The sequence below is a fragment of the Crocodylus porosus genome, unplaced genomic scaffold (genome assembly GCF_001723895.1).
Source record: "Crocodylus porosus isolate Cpor-Errol unplaced genomic scaffold, CroPor_comp1, whole genome shotgun sequence".
Classification (NCBI taxonomy): domain Eukaryota; kingdom Metazoa; phylum Chordata; order Crocodylia; family Crocodylidae; genus Crocodylus; species Crocodylus porosus.
Genome location: NW_017728915.1, coordinates 6,570,679 through 6,583,435, shown reverse-complemented (window position 1 = coordinate 6,583,435; position 12,757 = coordinate 6,570,679). Strand labels below are relative to the sequence as shown.

At 47.9% G+C, this 12,757-nt stretch overlaps 1 protein-coding gene across 1 annotated transcript in view; it reads left to right on the top strand.

The window, feature by feature from the left end:
* Positions 1-35: 35 nt before the first annotated feature.
* Positions 36-12,757, top strand: part of FA2H (fatty acid 2-hydroxylase) — a 115,060-nt gene continuing 102,338 nt past the window's right edge. The window contains exon 1 of the mRNA XM_019535615.1: positions 36-343. Coding sequence (XP_019391160.1) covers positions 77-343 — 267 coding nt within the window. The 5' untranslated portion in view covers positions 36-76. The remainder of the gene's footprint in view (positions 344-12,757) is intronic.

Genomic DNA, 12,757 nt, shown 5'->3' with positions numbered 1-12,757 from the left:
GCGCCGCTGCCTAGGAGCAGGTGCCGGGCGGGGAGCGGCTCAGTCGGCGCTGGGCAGCGCGGTGTCCTGCCTCGCCATGGCGCCGCCGCCGCGCACCTACAGCCGGGCCGAGCTGCGGCAGCGCTGCGCGCAGGGCTCGTGCCTGGTGCTGCGGGGCCGGCGGCTGTACGACGTGACGGGCTTCGTGCCCCTGCACCCGGGCGGGCAGCAGCTGCTGCGGCAGCGGGCGGGCAGCGACGTGAGCGCGGCGCTGGACGGGCCGCCGCACCGGCACTCGGACAACGCGCGGCGCTGGCTGGAGCAGTACTACGTGGGCGACCTCCGCGCCGAGCCCGGCCCGCAGGTACCGCCCGCGCCCTCCCTCCGCCGCCGGGCGGGCCGGGGCTGCGGGGCAGAGGCGCCGGGGCAAGGGCCCGCTCCGGACCCCTCGCCGCCCCGCTGCTGAAGGTTTCCTTCCGCGGGGGAGCGCGGTGCGAGGGCAGGTGGGGAGGGGGCCCAATGCAGCCGGCGCGGGGAGAGCGGCTGCTCGCTTCACCCCAGCCCGGGGGCTCCGGAGAGCTGCAAGGGGCCGGCTCTTCCCGAGGCGGGGGGGTGGACCACAGTGGATGCCCCAGCATAGAAAGTGATGCCAGAGCAAACAGCAGGCTCCTGTTGCTGCCTGGCACTGCCAACCTGCTCTATCAATACTGCCCTTTCAGAGCCCATGCAGAAGCGTCCTCCTCTCACGAGCTCTCACTGCAAAGCCTTACACTGATGTCCTTGTCAATTGGGCAAAAAAAAGAAGTTGATCTAGTCTGAAAAGCCAGGATTTTCTTCCAGGAGGAGGTGAGGGCTGGTGAGACTTAGGGGGTGGCAGCATAATTCAGTGAAGCAGTTCTGGAGTAACGTGTGGTGCAAAGGAAATCATCCCACCCCACTTGTGTCCTGCATGCCTCTGGCACTCTGCGGCTGCTGCTACCTTAAAGGAAGTTGGGGGGGGGGGTGCAGGTGGTGTATGACATGAAGTGGTGTAGCAACCTGTGTGGGGGAAGTAGACTGCAGGCTTGTGTTGAGCCTGGGAGTGGAAAGTGCTCAAAGGGGATGGGTACATACGGCACTCGCTCTGCTTCCTAGCGTATCACTGCTTTGGGAACCAGTTCATGACTGTCCCTGGACAGAAGTCTCCACACATGGGCTGTTAAAGGTGGGAAGTACAAACCTCACCTTGGGCATTGCATTGATGTCAGAGTGGCACCGGGGGTGGTGGCATCCCCAGACTATCCTGCCTTCCAGGGGCAAGTGCCTGGAGTCTCTCTTGGGAGGGAGGGAGGAAGACCTGGACTGAGGCAGGGGGTTGGAGTGGAGGGGTTGCCAGGTGTTGGAGGCCTGTTTAGCTCCCCCTGCTCATATTTCCCAGGGGGCTGGGTGCTCTGCCCCTTCTCTCCCCCCAGAACTCTGGCTTTTCTAACCTCTTTCCTGGAGAGCCACCATCTGAAGAGATTGCAGGAAAGTGGAACTGACACAGACTTTTTCCTTCCCCACCACTGTGGTCTCTTTGGCCAGTAGAGTCCTGGTTACATCCCAGAGCAGCCCTGTTGCTCTGCACAGGTTTGGGGCATGAGGAACAGTGCACTTCAGGATGCTTGGAAAACTGACCAGGACACTGGCTTTGGAATGCTGTTTGCACGTAACACTGAACTGATTCACTAAGGACTGGCTCAGAATAGTACTTGATTTTCCTGGGGTGCTTTTGAAATGTTCCAGGAAGTTTAAACTGATCTAAAGTGGCCTGCACATCCAGACTTGTGGGCTAAATACAGGCAATCAAAAAGCCTGAGGCTGAATTGATTTAATCTTTGCAGGTTAGTCTAAGCTGCATAGATTGAACAGATAAGCAACTGAACAGACATTCACTTTGATTCCAGAAATCCAGCTACGTGTCTGCAGGGCCCAGGCTGTAAGCCAGGGGGTGCTAGAGCACACCTCCCTGCTTGGCTGGAGCAGACAGCTTGGGCCAAGGCTAGCCCAGCCACCCACCCTGCAAGGCGGGGAGGGGGGGTTTGAGGGGCAGGTGCAAAGCATCCTGGGATTTGGGAGGACTGAGAGTTGACTTGAATCTGGAGGGGATCTGGGACAGAAGTTCAGTAAATTTATTTAACCTAAATCAGTTAAGTCTGAAAGTGCATCCATCCAGGTTTATCTTAAACTGGTTTCAGCCATTTTGAAAGCAGTTTATGTGTGCTGAACTTCTGCTGTGTACTCAACCTCAAAGCACCTTTCCATAACTTTTCGGAACTTTAAGACACCCTAGTTGAAAAGCACTGATATGGATCTACATTTAGAAAAGAACTAGAGGGGGCCTCAAGACTGAAAGTTGAAATCACTCATGTAGCTGGTGCCACTTAAGGACAGCAGGGGCAGCCTCTCACCCTGCTGAGCCCTGCTTTTTCCAGTGTCTGTCCTGTCCCAGCCCCTGGTCTGTACCTCAGGGGGCAAGGGCAGCCCCTGTTGCTGAGGCTCCTCTTCTAGGGTCTTGCATGGGAGGTGGCAGTGGCAGTGCTCCATCCCCACCTGCTCCCCCCATCATTCTTGACAGGCTATTTGCTAGTATTTCAGAAGTTATCGTTTGAACAAATCATAAGTTAAAAATCAAACGTCTATTGTAACATATTTTAAATTTATTTACAAATACTTATACTTTGTCTGGATATATGTTTTCGTGAGTAGTGTACATAATTAAAATAAAGTCTTACGCTGGTATGTTGTGTATGTGTGGGAGGGTGCACATTTTTGGGGCTGCTGCATGCATTAGGTCCCAGGTGCCATTTGCAAGGCGGGGAAATCTTGTTTTTGGAGTATTTCTTTGTAGTGAAAGACAAATATGATTTTTTACAATTTGATCAAGTGTCTGCTGTTTCTTCTCTTTGTTGGTATTAGGGGTGTGTGAAGTGGGCCCTATTTGATTCAGATCTGACCCGAATCAGGGACAGTGATTCAGTTCATTGATTCGGATCACTGTCTTTGATTTGATTCAGCAGAATCTGAATGTGAAGATTCAATGCTGGTTCGGAGATTTGGACATAGACACAGCTTTAAATGTTTTTTCTACATATCTCTAGGTACTAGGCACAGCTTGTGAATGCTGCAATGCTGGGACAGATGGAGTGTCCCACAGGAATGCAGGGGAGCCCCCCATGAGCTTGGTGGCGAACCCGGAAGTGGACCAGAAATACTTCCGGTCCACCTCCAGGTCCACTGGGGAGTGCACAAGGGGTCCCCCCATGTGCCCCCAGCTTGGCAGTTGGCTATGGGGGAACCTCAGGTACCTTCCCCCCCCCACAGACCCAGGAGGCGCCAGTTGCCAAGCTGGGGTGAGGGCGGGAGGGCCCTGCCTCGGCAGACCCAGAAGTGGACTGGAAATGCTTCTGGTCCACTTCCAGTTCTGCTGCCAAGCACGCTGGGAAGCCCCCCACACTTCTGTGGGATACTCCACGCGCCCCACTGTCACAGCGTTGACGAGCTGCCTGCTACCTAGAGGTATGTAGAAAATACATCTAAAGCTGTGTCTATGCCTGCATTGCCAAGTCTTTCCAAATCTCTCCGAATCGATTTGGAGGGTTCCGATTTGATTCAGAGAGATTAAAGGGTCCTCTGATTTGATTTGGATTTGGAGATTTGGCCACAATCAGGCTGAATCTCCACCAAATCAAACCAGGGACCAAAGTTTTGCACGCCCTAGTTGGTATACTGTTATGACGTTACACCATAGCATTTGTATCCTAGACCACTTTGAATGTTCATTTGTATGCTGGGTACTCTTGTTTTCAAGGGAAAGAAGAGATAATTGGCTAAGGAAATCCCATTATCTGAGTATTAGATCAGATTCACTCTTGGTAAAAGAATTTCTAACTGGTGAAAGAATTTCTAATCTTCCACTCTAAACTGGGTGAGGATAGTTATTAAAAGTTAAAGTAAATGCCAAGTTTTGGTAACAATAGCTGTAAAGAAGGCTACCAAATGTCATATTCCTCACTGAAGTGGCTAAGCATATTCAGTGTCAAACTGCATATGTAGGAAATGAGAATTGGTTACAGGGGTGTGACTTGAAATAGGAGACTAGGGTTCTAATCCCAGCTCTGGTACCTAATTTACTGGGACTCTTTCCAACTGTAGAACTCTTGCTGGTGGGTTCTTCTGTGCATGCATGTTCATTGTGTATCTAATTTGTTTATCTTGTCTGGTGTCTACAAATTGAGTAGTACTTCAGATAAGTTATTAGTTTGGCCAGCAATGCTTTCATCTTGACATTTTAATAATAGAGTGGATGAGCCCCTAGACTTATTCAAAACTTTAAAATATCTTTGTGCATGCAAGGGGAGAAAAGTAGTATCCTAGGAAATACCAAGAAAAAAACTTTCAGCAACCAGAATGGTTGATAGGTTTTTCCTTTTCACTTACCACGTCATCACAAAATTCACGCACTTTTAAGCAAGGCAGTAACAACTTAAAGACATCTACATAAAAAACATGAATACTGTTCTTACAGTTTTGCAAGTCCTTTGTAGTTTATAATATTATACAAAGGCTTTGACCTCCATAATTCCACAAACTGGTCCTTTCACTTGCCACCTTCACGTCCCTGGTGGCAGAAGTGTCAACCCAATTGATTTGCATGACCTCTGTTTCCCCTTCCATGCTCCTTAAGTTGTTTCCTGCAGGGAGTGAACTTGCTACCAGGCAGGGTGCTTGCTCCCTAGGTAGCGGAAGCAGAAGCTGAGGACTTCCCCCGCTTCTATTCCTTCCACAGATAACTTCTCAGATTAACTAAATTTTATATATATCAGCAGCTTTTGTAAGGTGGCGCTCACTTCATCTTCTGCTGTGAAAGGACGCACAGAGACCAGTATATAAAATAGAGAGAGTGATTTGAATACAAAGGTAGAAAGGGAGGGGCACAAAGTAGAGGTGTTCCCCATGGCTACCTTGAAACGGTCCCCCTTTACCAGGGCAGTTGGAGGTCATTAATGATGTCTAATGTGTTCAAGCTGGGAACTGTAGGTGACAACTAGAGGGACTCTTTTGTTCTTGTCCCAGGGTTGGTATTGTAACAGGGTGGCACAAAGTCTGAGTCGAGCTTGATCGATTTGAGTGGCAACAATTTTGGGATTGTATTGTAGCTATAGGAATGCCTATTCCAGATCCCTAAGGTATGCATCCTGATTGATGGGATCAGGGCAGATCTAGTTGTAATGTAGAGCTTGGCTGTAGGTGGTGGATCTAGTGGTATGCTTAGGATACAAGCTGGTCACATGAAGGTAGCTATGGCAGTCAATTGGTTTCTGATACAGCATGGGGTGAGGTGGCAATTGAAAACCTACTGTAGTGTCTAGGACAGTGTTTCCCAACCTTTTCCAGCCCAGGGCACATTTACATTAATAATTTTTTTCTGCAGCACACCTGTTAAGGCATTCCCCATCCTCATACCTATTGTAGCTCATTGTCATGGCAAAATTCTGCGGTACACCTGTTCATTTCTGACAGCACAATTTTCTGCCATGGTGCACTGGTTTGAAAACACTGGTTTAGGAAATGAATTTTCTGGGTGGAGTATACCAGTCAGTTTAACAGAGGCATAGAAGTTGTTACATTCTTGATGAAATTTGTCCAAAGATTCCTTCCCAGGTGTCTGTATGATAAACATTTTATCAGTGTACATTATGTATATCAGGAGATGACAAGGAAGCTGCAGAGGAAAGACTTCAAGGTCTGTCAAAAACATGTTGGGATATTGGGGGAGTTATGTATGTGCCAGTGGCAGTGCCATTTGTTGTAGGTGTAGGGACTCCCTACACCTGAAATAGTTGTGTGAGGGCAAAGTGAGAGAATGCAATAGAAATGGGCAGTGTTCTCATTGTGGTTATTGTTCTTTTAATGTGCTTGTAATCCAACCTCATGGGGGACGTTGGTGTACAGAGATAAGATATCCACTGTAGTTAATATGGTGTTAATTGGAAATTTATCTATGGATCCCAGTTTCTTTTGTGGTGCATGTCCTTTCACAACATCATGTCATGAAAACTTGTGCTATGCATTTCTCTAATTTGGTTAGTCAGTAAGACGGAAATTTACCTTGGTTTCTGCTTGACTTAAGGCTAAGATGGCTAAGTCCCTATTGCAGGAGTGGCACAGGGTTTTTTGAGGTGTCTGGTATTTGTTGTCCCTTCCTTCTCATGCATCTCGGGCTGGCACTGTAGAAGCTGAGGCTGGTAATGCCTTAATTTATAGTCTGGTTTCTGACCTCCTCCCCTCTTGCTTGTAGAGTGTATTGCTTTCTAGCTCTTGCCTCAAAGAAGTAGTGGTTGGGCTGAAATCCAAATATCTCATTCTAAAAAGCCTGTTCTTTAGCATGTTGAGAGCTGCTCTGCTGGGACCCAGCTTCCAAAGAGACCCATACTTTACTTCACAGCTATTAATTATTTGGCAGATTCTCATCCTGGAGATTGGAACCTCCCCACACAACTGAGTTTTTGCAATTGACAACTCCTTGCTTTGGAACTATGTAACAGGATGGTGCTAGGACACCCATAAAAATATTTTGCCATCACTCTGTTCTGGGATAGTCTGTCCTGCACTTGCCTGCCATGCTTTGTTGTCTCAGTGAATATTTAGACTGTGGGAAGCTACCCTCATCTTTGTGGTGCAACCTACTTTCATGGCCCTGGCCTAATGGGCCATCACACACGGCTCCTGCCTTCCCTACACTGTGTCCCTTGTCTGGCAGATGTCATTGTAGCTGTCATATCTGGTTCATGTCAAGTCCTACACTCCCTGAGTTGGGCTGCACTCCAGCTCACACCCCACAATTGGGCCATACTTAGCTATTACATTCCAGTTACTGTCTTGTCACATCATGTTTGTCACATTTAGCATACTCTGCTGTCTTAGCCAGTTCTAGCCCCATCACATCTGGGGAACTCCACTGTTTTAGCTGATTGTAGCTCCTTCTGGGCTGCCTCATCACACAGGTTTTCTGTTTCCCAATGGCCTGGCCCACCTTGACTTGCTTAGGCCCGTCTCCACTCCATCGCGGTCTGGCTTGGACTATTTAGGCCCATTTCCAGGCCCTCACTTTTCCATCAGGGTGTGCTCCCTTAGCCCTTCCCCTCCATGAAGTAACCCATAAGGCAGTGGGGGGATTGAGGCTTTCTGGCACCTCATCCTCACCTTTCGCTGGAGTGGCACAGGTATGGCATTTCCTGGTGGCTGCCCCACCACAGGCAGTCCCACCACACCAACCAACTGCAGCTGAGTGAATTTTTCAGTCTTACCCAGGACCCTCCATCAGGCCACTTTCCTCTTACTGTACTTTCTCCTGGGCCTCCCCTGGAGATGTACCCCTCTCCATGGGGCTGATGTCCTTGAGTTCTGAAGCTCTGACTCTGTTTCATGGTCTTCATGGCCCGAATCCTGCCTCGGACCCTCGTTGCTTAGCCCTACACCTCAAGTGACTCTACATGTCACCTTCACACAGGCTCTGATGACCCTGGCCTCCTACCTCTCTGCAGTGGTCCCACTGTGTCTGGACCTTTGGCCTCCCTTAGGCCCTGGCCCTGGTACTGGGCCAATTGGGGTGCCAGGCCCTCTGAGGCACTGGCCACCCCTTTTGGTGGGCCTATTCCGGCCCCTTACTGGGCCCTGGCCCTTGCTAGGTCAGTCAGTCTTTGATGCCAGTCCATGTGGCCATCTGCCCTCTTTCACCCTGGGCCCTCCTCTCTCAGCCCCTTCAAGTCACTCACTCTTTACTGGGCTTGGAACCCCACCATGATCTTATTTTGTCTACGCCTCGGGTGCACTTTGGCCAGGCACTACACCTTCTGTGCCCTGGCCCTAGTTTTCAGAGCCCACTTAGTAATCTTCTGTGGCCTGATGTCTTAGCTTAGCTCCTGGCCCAGCTCTCCCAAGTCCACTGGTCTCAGCCTCTCTGCTAGGTTAGGGACCCCCTGGTCCCTAGGGACCTCTACCTCCCCAGTAGTTCCTACCCTGTCCCCCAAATGTACAGATGACCTTCCAGAGCTGTGCTCTTCTCCCAGATGAGTGCTGCTCTTCCAGCTCCTCTGTTGTCATATTACTGCACTCAGCCTGGGCTTATGCCCTGACTCAGCCCAGGCTCAGGCCAGCCAGCCACCCTCTTGGCAGTCATGTGAAGCTTCCTGATTCACCCCAGCTGCCAGCCTCTCAGTCTGCTGACTCCTTAATGGGGATCAGCCTCACCTGCTGGGGTTTCAACACTTTGGCTGTCTCCCTTAAAGTAGCAAACTCATTTTTCTTAAGCAGGGGGCCAAAGCTATACGTTCAGCCTTAATGTATAGTGTTCCTGTTTGATTTAGTTTGCATGTAATTTTTAGTTTAGCTCTGTTTTGTATCTAAATGAACAGCAGTGCAGAAAGTGCTGTAGTTGTTTTCTGGATGGCCTTAATTTTTATATTGTGATGCTTCTGTTATCTTCTGAACCAAATTTCTCTCTTCTCAAAAGTTTGGGAGCACTAACAGGTCCTCAGCTATGGGACTTCTCTTTCACTCCCATATCCAGACGCGGCCTTGTAGAACAAGTCAAGCAAGTTTAATGTGAATGAGCTTAGACAAACAAGTTCTTATCCTGCAGACTGTCTTGGTGGGGAACGTCATCCATTGTATGAATGCAAATATGTAGCATGATAAGGCAGGCAGAGGAGGAGGAAGAGAGAAGTGCGATCTAGTACTAGAAAGAAGATTCAGTGTGTGGGGCTTAAGTCATTAGTTGTCACTCACTCTGACTGAAGTCAGCTGTGCACTGGTCATGAATGAAATTCTGTTTTAATGGCCTTGCAATTCTTGTCTCCCAGGGTACCTGTTAAGTGGGTGAACTGGGAATCAGTATGCAAGTAGTCATTTGCTTTCAATGAGTGGTTTGTTTTTTGTGTTAATTCCCGTACATGGGTATGTCTGGCATTACTGCAGTCACCAAGAGTCTGTAGAATACTGGTTCTCAACTGGGGTTCACAAGACTCTTTCAGGAGTGCTGCAATGTTGGCATCGCTGCTGCTGGCACCGCAACTGCGTAAAGCTGCCCTGCATATCTCATGTGCTAGAATAGGAAGCAGTTGCAGCAGGTGCCAGGTGGCTCTACCTGCCCCTTCTCAGGAGAAGCATGTGGGGCCAGACTAGGAAGGGGGTCCTAGGATGGTTTTTCAGACTAGGATGGTTTATCAGATGCACCAGATATTCCTGCCATAGTTACTTCCTGGTCAGGTTGTACACTTGGGTGAGGCAGATGGCACATACTTTCATTTAGCTTGTTTGTGAAGTGGTGAATAATGTGAAACAATACATTGCAAAATTTAGAGATGTTATGGAGGGATGCCTTGAATCTAAAAATGTTGACAACCACTTCTCTAGGGAGTGGTGGTGATCTCTGTATCTGATTTGCCATGGCTGTCATAGTCAAAATATTTGTCTCCAGTTTGCGTAAGTCTGTTTCACCGTGGTGTGTCTTCAGTATCCCCAAAACAGGCACTTCCTGGCTGGTAAAACTCTAGAATTTGCTTTAGTCAGACTCAGGCCCTGGTTGATCTTGTCTTAGTGCAGTTATTGGTCTGCACTGTAGGTGAGACCTCTGTCCTAGTTTCCTGGGGTGGAAAAGCCTGGTGTCACTGAGTGATTAAGCAGCATTCCTAGTCCTGTGTAGTGCGACCCACCCTCTCACAAAAATGTGTGTGAATTTTATGGTGACATGGTGAGCATCTTCATACTTCTGTCATCCAACTTTGACTCGTCTTCTTTCACAGGGTAAGTTCCAGACTTCACGTTCCCAGCCCCAGCACACTCCCACATCTGCTCTTGCTTTCATGTTGTGGAGCATCTCTTACAGAAATCCTGTGACTGAGCCAGTGTTTCCCACTACAAACTTGTTCTTTCCTCCTTTAGTTCAATCATCTTAGATGACACCTCTGCTTCTCCAATTTAACCGGATCCTGTCTCTGCAATCCAAGGTGCCTCTATGCATCCTTTGACTCACTCCTCATATCCTTTGCTCCTGCCACATCTCTTGCTCATGCTGTACAAAATCCCACTGTATGGTCTTCTGCCTTCCCTCATTGCTGCCCTCCCCCCACCCCACAAACAATTAAAAAGAAAATTATGAACCTCCCCCCACACTTGTCCTCTAGTATGGAAGTTTCTCATCTGCTGCGCTGTCTCAGTCCCTCCTCTTGCCCCAGTGAACTCATCCCTTTCCTGATTTTTTTTTCTCTTCCTTTTAACCTCTCATTTTCAGAGAATAAGAATTGCATTTACTGGGTCAGACCATAGGCCCATCTGTGTCATACATGCGTCTACACATTCATTCATGCACTTTTGTTAATGTGCATTCAGTTTCGTACTTCTGTTGTAAGGTACCAGATGAAGCTGCATTAGCAAATTTTAGTGTGTATTAACAAAAGAACACAGGTTTTTTGTGATGTTTTAATAAACACTAAAATAGGCTTATGCGGATTAAAGTGCATGTATAGACACGCCCAAGTGGCAGAGTAGATTCTGAAAGGGAGAGTGAACTGGATATGTCCAGGGGGGCTTCTGTTGTTTGTCTTTCACTTGAAGTTTCCAGCATTTAGGCTCAATGAAGTTCTGATTCAGAAGCTGTACTCCTAATTGCCTTGTTCGGAACAACTGACATACCTTTCTTCCAAGCCTTTGTCCCAAACCCTTTTTGAATGTGGTTACATTTGAATCTGGTTACAGTGTTGCTTTCTACAGCATCTGGTGGCAATGAGTTCTACACTTGTAATTATATGCTATGTGAAAAAGAACTTCCTTTTATTTTAAAATTACTACCTACTAGTTTCATTGTGACCTCAGTACAATAGTTCTTGTATTGAGAGACCAGTAAACAATAAATCCCTATTTACTTTCTCTTTACTATTTAGTGTTTTGTAAATCCCTTATCATGTCCCCACTCAAGCATCATTTTGTGAACTGAATAGGCCTAGATTCTTGGTGGTACGGAAGGGCTTCTATATGAGGAAAGACTCATCATCCTTGTTGCTTTCTCTACCTTCTCTAGTTCTTCTGTATGCTTTTTGAGGTGTGGGGACCAAAAGCGGACACAGTATTCCAGGTGTGGATTTATAAATGGGCATAATGATACTTTCTGTGTTGTTTACAGTTCTCTTAATGATTCCTAAAATTTCGGTTGCCTTTTTGATGGCTGCTGAGCACTGGGCTTACGTTTTTAGGAAACTGTCCACAATGACTCCCAGATTTTTCTTGCGTGGTAACAAGTAATGTAGATCCCATCATAGTGCAGGTATTGTTTGGGTTATTTTTGCCTGTATGCATCTTTATATTTACCTACGTTCTTTTCTTGCTTTTCTTCTCCCAATACTTGCTTTGGTCTTTCTCATCTTAATCTCCATCTTTAACTTCACATAACATCTCATACTTTTTTTTCCTTTTCTTTACAGGCAATAATATAGTTCACTTAGCTGCTTATTATCTGGAATCTCTTTCCTCATTCCACGCTAGACCCTCTTTAAGTTGAACAATTGTCTCCTGTGCTCCACAGAGGTATAACATGCTCTTCCCCAGCACTCAGAGCCAGCATTCCATCCTTGTCTTCCTTGACTGTAGTTTTCTTCTTTAAATCTTGTCCTCTGTTTGTTTCTATGATTCTGTCCTATCCTAGTTCTCTTACCTTTCTAACTTCTTCAGAGGATCCTTCTCTTCCCCTGTCGTGCTCTTTCCTCTTTTTCTCCATCTTAACCCTAGGCAAATGCATTCACAAATACAAATTCAGCTACCATTTCTGCACAGATAGACTCTTTAAAATGAAATATTGGAGTGCTTCTGACATTTCCTCAGGGTTGTTGCACTAATCTTTCCATGTCCTTCCACTGCTTCCTTTCTCAATTACAGTATAAAGTGCTGGAGGCTCTTGGCTAGAGGGTCTTGCTCCTTTGCTCAGGGTCAGACCAGTTTGCTCTATTTGGGATCAGGAAGGAATTTTACCCTGTGGTTATATTGGCACGAACTGTGAGGAGTTTTGCTCCCCCTCTGCAATAGGAAAGGTGGGAGGTGGCAGGGCAGACATTGTCCTCCTCTTTGGAACTCTTCAGTATATTTTAACAAACAACTTCCTGTCCTTGAAGTGGCAGAACGTTGACAGTATTCTTGTTGCCCTGCTTTACCTGTGGCAAGCTTAAAAGGTGTCTGATACTTTGAGCATTACGCCTATAGTTGTGTGTGAGGGTTGCCTCAAAGCCTTTAATAACAGGATAGACAATGGTGGGCAGGATCAGGCCCATGGCAGACTCCATTTCCTAGCAGCCTGTGGCTGTGTTGCTGCAGACAGTTTCCATGGAGAACCCAGGAGTGGCAGCACAAGGCCAGAATTTCCATGCAGAATGGCCCCAGCAGTGCTGGCAGGGTGCACAGCTGGGCGGGGAGCTGCTGTGGGCAGTGGTGATCCTGTGGTGGTGACAGTGTGGTCCAGACCTAGGGCAGAACTGTGATCTGCTGTGTGCATGCCCTGGGCAGGGGTGTGCAGGCAGTGGATCGTGGGTCTGCCCCACCTCCAAACCATGCTGTCACTACTGCAAGATCCCAGCCCTGGAGCAGCTCCTTGTCCAGCTACAGCCTAAGGAGGATTATTCTGCACTGGCCCAGTCCTGCAGGGAGCAAACCAGGAAAGCCAAGGCTGCAACTGAACTCCAACTAGCTTCGAGCATCAAGGACAATAAAAAGT